Here is a 16,962-nt window from a genome sequence, read left to right on the forward strand (position 1 = left end):
GCAAAAGCAGCCAAAATATACAGCATGCATGAAGATAAACCAATTCCTTTTCATATATATATATATATATATATATATATATATATATATTTGGGAAAGTCCTTTTCATATTTCGTGATACACATCTAGTGAACAAAATTTCAGAGACTATCACAGATTTTTATTTATTTATTATTATTTTTTTTTCAAAGGAGAAAGGACAGCTCTGATTTCCTATAGAAACTCAATGCTCTAGCTCTACTCACCTAAGTTACATAATATGCCAAATACCAAATTCAATAAATAAAATAACAGCAAAAAAAAATTACTCCACAAATTAAGTACCCTTACCCATGATGGTCACACCATGACAACCACTGATCATGATCACTAGTAATCATGCCACAAAATGATAATGATGGTGGAGATTAATTTAAGCCATCATTTTAAGAACGATATTAATTTTACAGTCAAAGAGTTTGAACAATATACAAAGTCGAAGACTGGATACGGATCGTTCAAACTCTTAGGCCTCAATAACATTACTCTTCTAGGAAACCAGTCTTGGTTAAAACCGCATTCCTCACTTTGCTGAGGTCTCTTCCTTTGAGTGTCCTTCCAATCCCTTCACACATGGAGAAAGAAGAAACCTGACTTCTTGCAAGCTTCCTAGCTATATATTCATGTGGAGGCACCATTTCATCATCATCAACAACATCATAATAATCCCCATAGCCATAAACATCATCACCTTTCTTTGCAGTACTGTTTCTGTAAATCTTTGACCAGTCAGGAATATTCAAAGGAGCTGATGACCCCTGAGCCATCTTGGCCTCACTGGTAGTACTACTGCTCCTAAATGGAATTTTTTTTTTTTTTTTAAAAAAAAAGAAGGAAAATAAGGGTGCAAGAGAATGAAATCAGAATAAAAAAGGAGAGCTTTTCAAAGTTTTTGTCATTTTTGTAGTCTGAATGGTAAGGCTTGAATAAAAACCAAGCAAAAAGAAGGTATTACAAGTGATGTGAAAAACCCCCAGAGACTACACTTCTTTAAGATTTTTTTTTTAAATCTCTTATGTATTGCGATTTAAGATTTTGGTAATGGGGAAGATGGAGAGTTTTAGAGCATGTATGACCCTTTTAACACATTTTTATTAAAACTATGTAATTAGATGGATATCAATGCTGACAATGTGGTGGGAGAAGAAATAGAGGACCTTACAGACAATACCGATGATGGAAAACTAGTATGGGATGATTCTCAGGTTGAAGCTTTCATCATCTGTATGGAGGAAGAAGTGAAGGCTGGTAATCGGAGTAACATAACTTTTAGTGCAATTGGTTGGAAGAATATACTAAAAGGCATGATGGTCCGTATAGGCAACAATCTTGTACTGAAACAACTTAAGAGTAAATTCAACCACTTGAGAACAGACTACAAAGCGTTTGTGAGTCTGTTAGGAGAAACAGGCGTGGGATTCAATGCTGAGACAGGCATGGTTATAGTTGAAAAAGAAAGATGGAGTAGATTGATCAAGGTTAGTTATTAAAATAAATGTCTGTTGATTTTACAAAAAAGTATACTTATCTTAATATTAATAGTAATTTAATAATTTGTAGGTGAATGCCCAATATAGTAAGTATCGAAAGAAGCGATGCAATCATTTTGACAAGCTCACCACCATATTTGGAGGCACACACGCTACAGGTGCACATGTCCATACTTTGTGTAGTCCACCCATTATGAACCAAGCCCCCGCACACCATGCAGACATACATACCTCATTTGACCTTAATGATGATTTTGCTGAGTTACGCGGTCATGAGTTCAGTCCTTCTCCTGAACCTCGTGGTAAGAAACCAAAGAGAGAGAGTTTTGCCTCCACAATGAGCGAGCTCATGCACTATATGAAAGAGAGAAATAGAGAGAAAGCAGATCGAATTGAAAGAGCTATAGTCGCTTCTTCATCATCTAATATTATTACAGTTAATGAAGGAAATGTGGAGGTTGAAGTCAATTCTCCCGACAAGACAAAAAGTGATTTTAAGTTATGTTGTTATATTTTGAATAACTTGGAGGGTGTTAATATGAAACAATATGGTAAGGTCACCCAGATGTTACGCAATGATGAAATTTGGAGGGATTTCTTTCTTAATGACTGTCCTGATGATAAGAGGGTTAGTTGGATCAATGGACTTTAATTTGGTATGTTGCTTTTATTATGATTTTGGATGACTGTACTATTAAGTATACTTTAGTTGATGTGTTGCTTTTATTTCTTATTTGGTGTTGTTATGACTTTAATTGATTGTAATATTAAGTACACTCGTATTTATGTTATTTAGTTTGAAGCTCATGACAATATAACTATTTAATGAACTGATTTGACTTTATTTGTTGTCTTGCTTTTATTTATTATTTGGTATTTCGCTTGGGATGATTGTAATTAATCTCGTTTATTAAATTTTGACTTATACAGATGGATATTAGGACAATAATTGATTTGTATGACGATGGTGATGAGGAGAATGATTGTGTCATCGTAATGGCATGCATGTTAGAGTATTATAGGAAACATTACGATAAACAACCTTGTAGGGATTCTCTTTTAACTGGGGAAGCATATATAATGGAAATCTTGCAGGGGCATGAAAATAGATGTTTTGAAAATTTCAGGATGTCCACCTCTGTTTTTCTGAAGTTATGTGGGGAGCTTAAGTCATTAGGGTTGAAAGACTCTACAGGTGTAAGTGTTTATGAACAAGTTGGCATATTCTTGCTTACTTTAGGTCATAATGAAAGAAATCGTGTGGTCGCCGAAAGATTTCAACACTCCACCTATGCAATTTCAAAATACTTCCATGCAGTTTTACAAAAAGTCTGTGATTTAGGGAAACAGATTATTATCGCCCCAGATTTTAGCGAAGTTCCTAACCATATAAAGAAGAACAAAAAGTACCACCCTTTTTTTAGGCATTGCGTAGGGGCAATTGATGGAACTCATGTCCATGCGAACGTGCCTATGGACCAGCAAATACCATTTCGTGGTAGGAAGGGAGATACCACACAAAATGTAATGGCTGTTTGTGATTTTAATATGATGTTCACGTACATCGTAGCAGGATGGGAGGGGTCTGCTAATGATTCTAAGATATTGAACGAGACCATTAATAATGAGGATTTGCATTTCCCAATGCCTCCAGACGGTAAATGTCATACTTACTATAATTTTGTAATACTTATTTAAAATATCATGGTAAAAAAATGTGGTTTATAGTTTGTAAAATGGTAGGGAAATATTATTTGGTCGACTCCGGGTATGCCAATCAACCGGGTTTCTTGGCCCCTTACAGGGGCCAACGGTACCACTTCCAAGAGTACCGTAGAGCTTCTCGCCAACCTCAAGGTAGAGAGGAAATATATAATCACAGGCACTCGTCATTACGAAATATAATTGAGCGTTGTTTTGGGTTGCTTAAGATGAGATTCCCCATCTTGAAGCAAATGCCCCCATATAAGTTTGAAGCTCAAGTTGCTATTGTGTTAGCCTGCTGCACACTTCATAACTTTATAAGAAAGGAGGCGCATGTAGATCCAATATTTAATGATGCAACGGTGGAGGCGATGATAGATGAAATTTTTGGAGATGATGAAGTTGATGTTCCGCCTAATGCATCGCAGTCTCGCTCGCGACCAATGGATATTCTACGCGATAATATTGCTGACACTATATGGAATGCAAGTCAGCACCATTGAACAAGGATTTACATGTTTATCATGTTTGAATAACTGTAAGAACTACTTTATACTTGTTCCATTTGTTAGTATTTGGATAACTGTAACAACTACTTTATTTTAACTATTTGTATGGATTTGGATAACTGTAATAAAATATTTATTTTAACATTAATTTACGATTTCGGTAAATGTAAAAGTTGTGGTAACTACATGATTATCTTTTTTATTTTATTTTAATTTTCACTTTTAACTTTTTTGGATCAGTTTAATAACTTGTATATGCAGTCATGCATAAGATACAGGGTGACGGGCCACCGTGTGCATGTGGAAGGGGTCGAATGAATCTTTATACGGCTGCAACTTCAAAGAATTATGGACGTTCATTCTATAGATGTCCAGCTTGGGAGGTATACATTTTTTTTTTAATTAATAATTTTTTTTTAACTACATGTGTGTGTCACAAGTGCACTCTAATAATATACAAGTCTTTGTTCTGATTTAGTCACATGCTCGTGCATTTATATGGGTGGATGACATACACCAACATCTACAAGTGGGTGGTCATGTGGAGGAAGAGTTGGAGGATGTAGTTGCTGTTATGCAAGCTCAACAAAATCGGCAAAATTACATTATCTATGGTTGTTGTTGTTGTCTTACTATAACTATATTCTTTATGTCATTTCTCATGTTGTTGTTGTTGATTATTGTGGTTGTTGATAAATGATGTAATATATTAGTTTAATTTTATTTTGTACTAACTTTTATTGTGCATGTTGACAAATGATGTAATATTTATGAAACTAATATCTGTAATATATACAATTTCATGTAATGTTTAATATATTGAAAGTTTATTTCAGTTCGATATTGAAATAATGCTGTCAAAATAATATGCAACATTAATAAGTTTTAAAATTTAGAATATATTTTATTGGTTTTTATAATAAATTAAGAAGAATTTTTAACAATATATATATATATATATATATATATATATATATATATATTAAATGTTATATTAATTGTATATTAAAATAATGCAATAATTAATTTTTACTATATATTTAATTTTTAATAATATTTTTTTATTGATTTTGGTTACACTTTAACTTTGCCAAACATGTTTTGTTCTCATAATTCTTAGAACGAAACACATTGCCAAACATGTTCTACCATATTTTTGTTCCAAAATTCTCAAAGCAATTGTAACGCGCCAAACATGTTTTGTTCTCATTTCAAAACACCACACTACAAAACACTTATTCTGTTTTAGGCTAAAGCACTACACCACACCACACTACAAACTCCAAACAGGCCCTAAGCCCATCACGTGGGTGATGGGCGAAAACAGATCACCAGAGGCTGTCAATGCAAGCCGCTGCGAACATGTATTTTATTATTTTATTTTTATTCATTATGATCCGATTTTCATTTCATAAACGGCCCATCTCATCACATGGGCGCGATTCTAGAGGCAATCAAAAATTGCCTTCTATCAGTGCGCAATCATTGTGATAAGTGCATAAAACATTAAGCCCATCACATGGGTGAAAACAGATCACAAGCGGCTGTCAATGCAAGCCGCTGCGAACATGTATTTTATTATTTTATTTTTATTCATTATGATCCGATTTTCATTCCATAAATTAACAGATCAAACAAACAAAATAATAATAATAAATAAATTATATATTCATGAAACAAACAAATAGAATTCATGAATATAAATCTATATACGCATAGATTTATGCGTATATAGATTTATATTCATGAATTCTATTTGTTTGTTTCATGAATATATAATTTATTTATTATTATTATTATTTTGTTTTGAATAAAAACACGTGGGTTATTTTGATACTAATTGTAATAAAAACAGAAACATTTACCTTTTAAAAAAAAAAAAAAAAAAACATGAAAGCATTTAATAAATTTTCTGAATCTTAACCATATGATATTTCACCGAATCATTTACTTCCAATGTTATACATTTGATTTTACCACTTTAATAAATTTTATATGAATAGGTTATGGGGATTATGAAATTGAAGACTCACTAGTATGTATTGAAATTATTGTTTTTTTACCCAAAAAAAATAGTTATTGGAGACTGGACAGGTTAATATAAACTTGACCTTTGGGCTTCAATTCAACCACAATTAAGGTGGATGGTGTATGACAGGTAATAGGATCTCAAGCACTTCCAAAACCTCCTCTCTCTTTTTTGCCCTTCAAATTGCAATTTCAATCCATTGAATTAGAAAATGTGGTAAAGACTCACTTGAATCATTCTTTTAGAAAATGTGATAAAAAATCACTTGAATCATTCTTAGTTACGTTCTTCCTTAAACATTGTTGAGTAATTGATGTTGAATGTTGCTTATATGAATCCGTTGGAACTCATATACTTTGAAAATTTTCTTATAAATTGATATAAACCATTAATCTCAACCAATTCGAATTATTTTTGGTAAATTACATGATACTTTTTTTCTTTTTTCTTTTTTCTCACTAGTGATATAGAAAAAAAATGGTAATGTGTAGAAATTGGTAATGAATTATTATATATAAATAATAATTATATTAATTTTTTTTTTTTCAAAACAAATCAAAAACAGATCCAAACAAACATATTTTTTGTTTTTGTTTCAGCAATTTTGGCAACATTAAGACTCTGCCAAATATGTTTTGTTTTCAAATTTTTTGAAATGAAAGACGTTGCCAAACATGTTTTGTTTGATTTACTTCTGAAATTTTTAATGCAAATTTACATTGCCAAACATGTTTCCATTTTTAACCCATAATAATTTACAACAAAACACTTGTTTTGTTTCGAGATAAAACAAAATACCAAAAACACAGCGCATACCAAACAGGCCTTAACAACAATTTTGGTTAGTATAATAAAATGATGAGGTATCTCCTCTACCTTCCGAATTGAAGATAATTTTAAAGTTCTCATATGATGATTAAATGAGAGTGACCAACGAGTCAGTGACCTAGCAATATTAGGCTCCTACTTCTTCAAAAAAAGTCAGGGTTCAAGCCACTATGGAAGCATATGTGTGAGTACCAACTAGAAAGAAAAAAATTAGAGTGTGAAATCTCTTGTCAAAGAAAATAAAATATATAAATAAATAAATAAAATTAAAAATTCATAATAAAATGATCATCAAAGGCAAATCTCTGATGGAGAACACCCTTAGGAATACCATTGGACTTCAAACAAGGTCTTTGTTTTTATTTTACCATGACAAGTAATTCATACACTCGATTTTATCTCTCGCAGAACTTCAACTCCCGGTCTTTCAATTTAAAGAGAAAAATAATATAAAATAATACGTACTTAAATTACAACTCTTCGTTATAACAAGTCTTCCTTTAATCTTTAAAAAATGTTTTTCTGTTTAGAATATTGGGCCATTGAACTAGTAAAACCAATTCTGCCGCCATCTTTGAATGTTTATTATAACCTTATTATAGTCTTAATTTGTGAATCTGGACAAATTTGACTATCATTCAACTAGGGTTTTATGATGACGAGAACTTTTGAGAAATTGCTATATGATATTTCTTTCGCACATTTGAATTACATACTAAAATGTCGTTGTTTCAAATTTTATCATATTATAAAATATGATGAAATTATGAAAAAAAACAATAAAATATGATGAAATTCAATAAGATTGACCATATAAGTATATGTAATAAAATAAATTCAAATTTGATTCGTATGCAATGTATACTAAATCTAAGATGTTGTAATCATATTCGCTTCGTATGCAATTTATAGAATAAAAATAATAATAAAATAAAAGAAGTCATATTCAAGCCTGTGTCGGTAAATATTTCTTGCTGCATTTTAATTTAAAGCGATATACTAGGTATAAATTTTTTGTTCAACAGAATAACAGTGCTTATACATTATTAAATTTTAGTACACAAGCCTTGACATTTCCGGAGCTTTTGTTGGACAAATATAAATTATTTTAATCCATTTTTACACTACACGTGAACAATTTGGACTCTTAGAATAATTATAAATATATATTAATGTATAAGGACTCAGATTCCAAACCCTTGATAAAGACAATTCAACTAATATATATAATTATAGATATATATTAATATATATGGACTCAAATTCCAAACCCTTGATGAAGACACTTAAAGTTTGACAAACTTAGCACATCAAACCCACTCAATAAAGTTTTCTTACAATTACTTAGGGTCTATTGAGTAAACATAATTTTTCCATTCAAAGGTTATCATATCTTCCTCACTTTCTCAAGTTAATTTAAATTTGTTTCTTCCTCTTGACGCCGTTATAGAACTTTGAAGATGGCGGTGCATTACTTTTTATCTCTATTTATTAATTTCTGTTGTAATTATTATTATTTTTTGTAAGTTAAAAAAATAATAATAAAAAATAAAAATGTGATTGGAGATTAAGTCAGCATTGCATGAAAGATGGATGGTGATTACAAGGAGTTTTCAGAGTAGTACTGACGTAGAACTGATTGTTAGAGTTGGTATGGTTCATTTGGACGCCAAAAGGTTAAACAAACATGTTGATAGATTTTTTGGCCCACCAAGTGAGACTCGTAGCTATGTTATCTAAGTCGCACGCAGTAGAATGTTTTAAAAAATTTTGATTATTTTAAAAACAGATTTTGTGTTTTTCTTATTTTTTTATTTTAGTAATTAAACAATTAATCACATGCAGATAAAATAAAACAAAGTAAAAGTTAGAGATGATACCAGGATTTTTAGCGAGAAAATCTCAGTTGATAAAATACGTCAACTGTTTGTGTGGAAAAAATCTCGTGGACTGTGCAATTCAAAGTAAACCGATCCACTATACTTGAAAAAAAGTATACTGAACTTTGACTTTGGCTCACACCTTATCATTCTACCAAACACCAATTGCAGACAATTCTCTGGTTTTACGAATCCCCGTCCAACAGCAACTTGACCTCAGACTTATGCTTGATATTTGTAGAAGAGTAGCAAGTAGATTAGACAACACTCTTCGAATGCTCCAACCCTTTCAAAGTGTGATTGCTGTTACTTCTATTCTTCAATCGTCTAAATTCGATGTAGAAGTAGATTTACTTTTGTTTGATTGATGTAGATGCAACTATATGATCACGATCAAGATTTGAACACCACAACTATAAAATCACTATGTGAATCTGTGTATGTGTTTTAGAAAGACAAACAGAAATTTTTTTAAGAATTTTTGAAACAAAAGATCTTTCTAAGGCTTTTAAGAATGATAACTTGATAGTGCAAAAGTCGTGAATAAACCTATGTGTATAACAAGGTTTATATAGAGGTTTGCAAAGTCTTGTTCCTTCTGAAAATAAAGGAAATTTCGTGCATAGGACTTGGAAGGAAAGTTTGATAAAAAGGAATCAAACAGAATAAAGGAAACTGAAAACCTGATATTGTCAAAACTTCTGGAACCGGTTCCAAAATCTTGGTATCAGTTCCCAAAGGACATAATGGAATTTCTCAAATTTCAACTTCTTGAACCGGTTCCTAAATTCAAGTACCGGTTCCCACTTGATAGAATCCAATTTTAAACTTGGATTTTCTGTTTTTGGAAATTCTGGAAATATACCTTATAGGTATTTGTGTCCTAAGTGGGAAACAATGTCCTAATGTGTTATTTTTCCTTTTCGATGATCAACAATACTTTCCTTTTCTGAACAACCTTCCAATTCTGCAGTCGATATCGAATCTGATATGGTAACTAAAATTACAACTCGACTAGGATTTGTTTTGTTACCGAAATATGCCAATTACAAAAATATATCTCACAATCTCCCCCCTTGGCAATTTCGTGACAAAATCCTAAAAATAATTTAATAATCTACCCAAAGCATAAAAGTAAATTAAAATTGTTTAAGGAAACACGAATTTTTTTTTTTTTAATCTCTGTTCTCTTCTGCTTATGGACAAAATATCACCTGAATTCATGCACATGGATCAAGCAAAACTACCAGTGAAAGCTTAATAAAACAAGTTATAAACTCCCCCTAAATAAATTATCCAAAAAAAACCCTTAAGGTAACCTTGTTCTCCCTCTTTTTGGAACAAAATTGACAAAGAAATCAATAAAGCGAAGAAATAATGAAAAGAGAAATTGATAAACAGTTTATTACATGTCAGCAATCAAAAGATAATATCCAAAAATATCAACTTATGAAAATGTAAAAACTGAACAAAAATATGATGCATATATGATATGAACATAGAATCAAGCATCAATATCTCCAGCAAACCGAACAGTAGTAGTTGGAATGTCCTCATCACCACCATCAATGTCACTACCACTACCATCTTCATCATCCTCTGCATCATTAGTTATCTCATCATCCTCATCTCGGTCATCCTCAGGAATAAGTGACGGATCTGGAGGGCGTGGTCTATGACGTCCTTATAAGTACTACCCGTCCTCTGCTTTCTAAGAAATTTAACCTCAGCCTATAGATTAAGAACAACATCCATCATAGCCTTCTGATTTTGAAGAATCAGTGAGTAGAGCAGATTAAGATCCTCTGTGGTGAAATTCCGTTTAGACGGAAAAATCTGAGTAATCTCAGGAAGAGATGGCGAAGCAGTTCAACCCCTGCTATCCTTCCTAGTTGTAGGCTTGGCGGATTTAGATTTATTAAAAGCTCTAACATCCATCTTAGACATAATCTCAATATGATGAGCTCGGGGTGGAAGTGGAATCTCAAACTGCCGATACAGACCCATAATGATCATAGGGAATGGGGATGACTTTTTCTTGTTATTGTTCTTGTAGTGTGCTACCATCAACCCATAGATAGAAGTAACAAGATGTATCTATGCATCAGTAGATAGAAGATATAATACCTCTGCATGATCTGAGGAGATAACATCCTTCTTCTCGAAGTAACCAAGATTGGAGATGGCAAACAAATTCAGAAATGCCGCTTCATCTATAAGATAACGAGATGGTATATAATCGGGGTATCTCAACGAGTCTGGAACACACAAAACATTGCAAATATCTTCCCACTTTAGTCCTGAATGATCAAATGGAAGACAATACCTTGTGCTTCTAAATCTCTTGGGTGTACCAAGAATTTTTCCAATGGCATCTTCATCAACAACATAGTCCTTACCAAACAAAGAAACCTCAAAATATCCTGAATCATAGACTTTCCGGATATTAGAGTAAAAGTAATGCACCATGTCTGGACTGTAGGTACGCTCCATCTTTGTGAAGAAAAGCCAATTGTGCTTCTCAATATAGTCAACGAGCTTTTTTCCCGGACTCTCTTTGAGTTTCTTTAAGTTCACATTCCGTTCCAATTTTATCAAACCATTTTTATACACTTTAGTGTACTTCCACGCATGTTCATTGTAGAAGTGTGCTCTCGCGAGCTCTACCTTCCCAATGTCAAAAACCGAAGGATACCCAGTTGGTATTTTAATAGAAGGCGAGGAAATCGTCGTTCGGGCTTTCTTTGGAGGTGGAGGAGTAGCAATTCCCTTTCTTTTGGCCTTCTGAGACAATTTTGGAGCCATCTTATGTTCAAATAATTTTGGTTTGGGGCCCGAACTTCACTCTGTAATTTTGTCGAACACTTGGAGTGCGCTTTAACACTTGTTCTTGGACAAGCTTGTTTTGAATCTTCAAAACCCCCAACAATCAACCACACAACAAGCACAAAATCAAACCCAAGGTCTTCAATCTTTAACTCCAAAGATCTAGAACAAACTTAACCAAATTCTCTAAGTTTTCTTTTTCAAAATCCCAAACTCCTTTTTAATCTTCAACTTCAACCATTAATCTTCAAATCTCAAGATCAAATGGATGATTCCATGTTCAACTTGCAATTTAGGATGCGATTGATGCAAGTGATAAGCGCCGAATATAACATATTCAAGCGCCCTTAATTGCATTATTTAAGTCCATTATTTGTTTAATTATGTAGATTACCTTCATATGCACGTTTTTGCATATTTTCAGGTTCATTGGCCAAAAAGAAGCAAGAAGGATGCTTTGTGGAGTTTTGAACATCAAAGGTCACAATGCTGAATTTCTGGCAGCAGTGGAACCTGGACTTTGCTCGCCATTTTGACCTTGAAAACTCGAGAACTGGACTTCCCTCATAACATGACATATTTAGAGCTCTGAATCAGCTTTCCAAATATTCAAGCGGTTTATCATTCAGGGTTTGGAGCAGAGAGTTATGATCTTCCTATCATAGGTGCTCAGAACTACCTGGCAGCAATGAATTTCTGCCTTGCTCTTCAATTTCGACCAACCATCCTTGAGAATTGGATCTCCACCAAAACATGAAGTTTTTAGATCTCTGAATTAGCTTTCCAAATCTTCAAACGGTTCATCATTTGGAGTTCAGAGCGCAAAGTTATGGCCGTTTTACCAAAGTAGGTCCGGACGGAGCAAACCAAACATAAGGCATTCTGGCCAATTTTCGAGCGTTCGAGGCCTTATTTCGAGTGCTCGAAATTAGGGCAGATTGCTTCACGAGATCAGCAGTGGAGTCAGGACTTTGCTCACCATTTTGACCCAGAAAGCTCAAGAATTGGACTTCCATCATAACATGAAAGATTTAGAGCTCTGAATTAGCTTTCTAAATCTTCAAACGGTTCATCATTCGTAGCTCGGAGCAGAGAGTTATGACCTTGTTACCAGAGGTGCGCAGAACTGCCTGGCAGCACTGAAGTACTGCCTTTCTCCCCATTTTCGACCAACCAGACTTGAGATTTGGGTCTTCACCAAAACATGAAGTTTTTAAAGCTCTGAATTAGCTCTCCAAATCTTTAAACAGTTCGTCATTCGGAGTTTGGAGCGTAAAGTTATGGCCATTTCATCAAAGTAGGTCTGGGCAGAGCAAATGAAGCATGGAACTTTTTACACTAAATTCGAGTGCTCGAGGCCCTATTTCGAGCACTCAAAATTTGGGCAGTTTGCTCCACGAGACAGTCCACTTGTGCTCTGAAATTTCCAACTTTGGATTTCCCTATTAATGAGGTGGTTGTGGATGTTTTTGGAGGAGAGAGAGAGCCTAGTTTGGTGGTAGATAAGAGGGATAAGAGCCACACATTTCATTAAGCTTCATTCTACAAAATTAGAGGAGGGAGAAGATAGCAAGGAGGAGGAGTTCTTAAAGCTTCAAGGAGGAAGCTCGAAAATGGAGGGGAAAGCCTTGCTTCTTCCTTCATCTAGGGCCACCATGGGTAACTAAACCTCTTCTAGGGAGGTGATGAAGCTCCATTTTGTAAGCTTTGCTTTGTTTTGATTTATATTTGGGGGTTAATATATGTATGTAATCCGTCCATGAACTAGAGCTCTTCATTTGATGTAATGAATTTCAATATCTATACATAATCATCTTGAGTTAAATATCTTGTCTTAGATGGTTTTTCTCCTATGATTATATTGCTACATTTTCATAGTGACAATGGAATGGAGTTTATGGAAGTGTTGTTAATGGCATGATATTTAGGAGATTTGATAATCTATTGCTTAGGATCTTCCTTTGATAGATTATTCTTGGATTCTATGTCATGTGCTTCTACTATGTGATTAAGGGCTTGATAACTCTATGCTTAGTGAGTATGTCTAAGGTTACAACCTAGTTTAGGTAACCAAAACATGTAATGCTTTGATAGGTTATTCTTACCTATTGATTTCATAAATTTCTTGAAGGGAATATAATAATTTGTGTTGTTGCATCCCATGGTTATACATATATGTTATTCCCCTAAGTAAATCATATCCTAGCATGCTTATTAATGGTTGTGGAGTCTCTTCCCTAGTCTCTTCTCTATTGTTCTATCTCATCTAATTCTTGCAAGTCACTATTGTTTTATGTGCATTTTAATTTCTTAGTTTAGTGACAAACACACAAACCCTTATTACCCCTTATCATTCTAAGAACAACTCTAGACACTTAGGTTGCCATAGATTAGCGCAGTTCCAGTGGTTCGACTTACCCGACCAATAGCCCTATTTTACAATGATTCGTGCTATTGCGAAGGTTGATGTATAGTTGATCAACCGATCAGCAAGATTGAAACAATATATGAAGATATATATGATATATATATATGTAGAGAGAGAAAGTGCTCAAAATAGAAAGAGAATGGGTTTATTCAATAGACCCAACAGTGTGCAAAAAGGAAGCTTTAAAGCTCTTTTACGCTGCTAGGAACCGGTAGCCCAATTGGGAACCAGTTCCCACAAGGCAGTGTTACCTTGGAGACCGATTAAACTTGTTAAACCAGTACCAAACTTGTGGTACTGTCAGTAAGCAATGACATTGTTTTTTAGCACCTTGAATAGGTAGGGATTTTTGTGAACAGGTAGAAACATGACAGTTAGCTTTTTTAAAAAAAATATTCAAAAAAAAAAAAAAAAAAATTCTAATAGACTTTTTGAATCACTCAATGACCAAACAAAAAAAAAAATCTTCAAATTAAAATCAAAGATCTTTTTGAATTTTTTATAGTTTTTCCATTTAAAAAAAAAATCATTGAACAGTCAATCAAAAAATCTCCAAATCATTGAACAGTCAATCAAAGTCTTTTAAGTCCACACATGATTTAAATTTTCAGAGATATCTGTGAACGAAAATTTCAATTCCACAGAAGGTTCAATCAATTTCAATTCTAAATAAATAATCACAACATGAAATTTAACTTGCAAATTTTAATGAAACATTTAGAAATCAATCTAACAAGTTCAAGTGTGTGTGTGCAATCCATCTCCTCAATTTTCAATCAATTATCAATAAATCATTGTCTAAACCATATTGACTGAAAAATATCAAGATAAAATTGTCTTTGAGCAATTTTTCTAAGTAAGGTGGCTTTCACTCTAAAGAGTAAACAACAATTCTCTAATTCAACTTGTCGTCACATTTCTCTTTACTCATTTAGCTCCACTTCAAAGTCTAATGGGAGTTTTCGAACACATCTCAATAGGTAGCCGTTTCCTAAACAAAGAATTCAACATATTCAAAATTTTATTTTTCTTTTTATGTTGAATATTTCATTTTTTTATCATTTGATTAATCTCCTATTTTTTTTTTTTTTTTCGACAATAACCTTTATAACTTTTGTAACTAGTACACAAAATGTTATGAGTTTAAGAGATTCAAATCTAAAAAATCTCTTAATCAATGCAAATCAACTTTCATTGTATAGACTACAAACCAATAATCTATTTTTAATAAAACATCATATGTCTCAATTTGTATTAAAAGATAGATCATAAATTCAATGGAAGAATTTTCACAAATATATCATGAAGACTATGATCAGAAACTCAAACCTAAACCAAACCCTAGCTAGTGATCCAATGGCCACAAAATTTTCTTTTAAACACAAGCCATGATCACTGAATTTCATAGGACTCAGTTTGAAGGTAAAGTCCTTTTGGAAACTAGTTCTATGGACTCAACAAGCACATAGTTGATCAAATCAAACTTTTTGATCCATACAGTTCTCACTTTCACTTCCTGAAATTAATTCTCTTTTTTTCTTTACCTCTTTCATAGGCAAATTTTCAGCTCTAGAAGTCTTAGGTGACACAACATTCTTTTTCTTCCTAGAACGTACCTTTTTCTTAGCATGAGAATTTTGAGAATGAATTTTAGAAAAATCTTTCTTTTTCCTGTAATGGCATGAGTTATGCCTATGTCCATTCTTACAACAAAAAGTGCAATGCAACAATTTAGGAATATAAGACATATCAGAATGTGATGCATCAAGCAAACATGAATCAAGCATACGATAATCAGCAGGTTTAACAAAAGTTGTTTTACCTTGACTACTAGATGAACCCTTAACAAATCCTAACCCAATTTTATCATTCACATCCTTACCCATGCTGATTATCTTATTCAAATTGTTTTTACTCAAACTGAATCCTTTCAATTTATCTTGTTCAGATTTCAATTCAATTTCAAGATAATCATTTTTTTTAAAGCAAGGCATTCCTTTAATGAGTTAGCAATACTTACCTTATCCTCAAGAATGATAATCTTCTTCTCAAGCTCAGTGATGACAGAATCGCTTCCAAAAGCTTTCCTCTTTCAATTCCTTCATCAATCTGTTTCTTTAGATCTTCATTCTCTCTTTTTGCTTGGATAAGCTCCTTTGCTAGCTTTTTGATTGCTTGTTTGACTTCCATGGTTTCTTTGACCATCTTATTCAATCTTTCATTGTCCTTTTTTAGCCTCTTGCACCTATTTATCATGAACTTCATTGTCTTTATTATTTGAAATATTAGAGTCAGATAAAGTAACGACATGAGGGCCTCTTTCAAGAAAAGCGACATAAGAAAAATCATTAGAATCATCATTAGAAGAATCATTATCACTTAAAGCAGAATTTTCAGATATAGAAACTTTCATTATTTTTCCTTTATTTCTATCATTTTGTTCTTTTCTAGGACTAGGACAAACATTGGATGCGTGACCTTGCCACCACAATTCTAGCAAGTGAATTCAATTTCTTTTGATTCTTCTATTTTCTTTTCAATAAACCTAAATTTTGACGTTTTGTCAAAATTTTAAGAATTAGCCATGTTGCTATTCTTTTTCTTTTGTTGTCTTTACAAGATCTGATTGAATTGCCTTGACAGAAAAACAAAATCATCATCAGAGTTTTTATCCACAGAATTCTCAACCTGTATAGATTTTAAAGCAAGATTCTTTTACTTATGATTTAAATCAAAGTTCTGCATCTCAAAAGTTTTCAATGAACCTATCATCTCATCAACTTTACAGGTAATCAAATCCCAATGTTCAGTGATGGTTTCAACTCTAATCTGGAATCTTTTAGGTGAAGACCTTAAGATTTTTTCACAGATTTTCTTATCACTAACTTTTTTACCTAAGTGATGTAGTTCAGAAATTATTTCAAGAATACTAGAATAAAAATCAAAAAATGATTCATCTTCTTTTATCACGAGGTTCCCAAAGTTATGAGAAAGCATATGAATTTTGGATAACTTCACTTTTGAAGTTCCTTCATGAGTAACTTCCAAAATATCCCAAGCTTCTTTAGTAGTTTTACAATCAGAAATTTTAGCATATTCAAATAGAACAACAGAATTAATAATTGCATATAAAGCTTTACCATTAGCATCATTACGCTCAGTTTCAATAGCAGTAAAAACGAAAGTATCTTTTAAGACCTTGATTTCTTTACCATCTACAGTTTTCTCT

At 32.8% G+C, this 16,962-nt stretch overlaps 1 protein-coding gene across 1 annotated transcript; it reads right to left on the reverse strand.

Annotated features, from left to right (window-relative positions):
- Positions 1 to 426: 426 nt before the first annotated feature.
- On the reverse strand, positions 427 to 1,134 carry LOC132302296 (protein S40-6-like). Its single transcript, XM_059799139.1, has one exon. It carries the CDS (start codon positions 804 to 806, stop codon positions 522 to 524), a length of 285 nt encoding a protein of 94 aa, XP_059655122.1. The 5' UTR covers positions 807 to 1,134; the 3' UTR covers positions 427 to 521.
- Positions 1,135 to 16,962: the final 15,828 nt, after the last annotated feature.

The sequence above is a fragment of the Cornus florida genome, unplaced genomic scaffold (assembly GCF_030987335.1).
Source record: "Cornus florida cultivar Cherokee Brave unplaced genomic scaffold, ASM3098733v1 CherokeeBrave_3.0.0_Hap2_Chr04, whole genome shotgun sequence".
NCBI classification, from domain to species: Eukaryota; Viridiplantae; Streptophyta; class Magnoliopsida; order Cornales; family Cornaceae; genus Cornus; species Cornus florida.

Bases quoted from the DNA above. Each gene is read 5' to 3' on its own strand.
- LOC132302296 (XM_059799139.1), bottom strand. From the start codon at position 806: ATGGCTCAGGGGTCATCAGCTCCTTTGAATATTCCTGACTGGTCAAAG.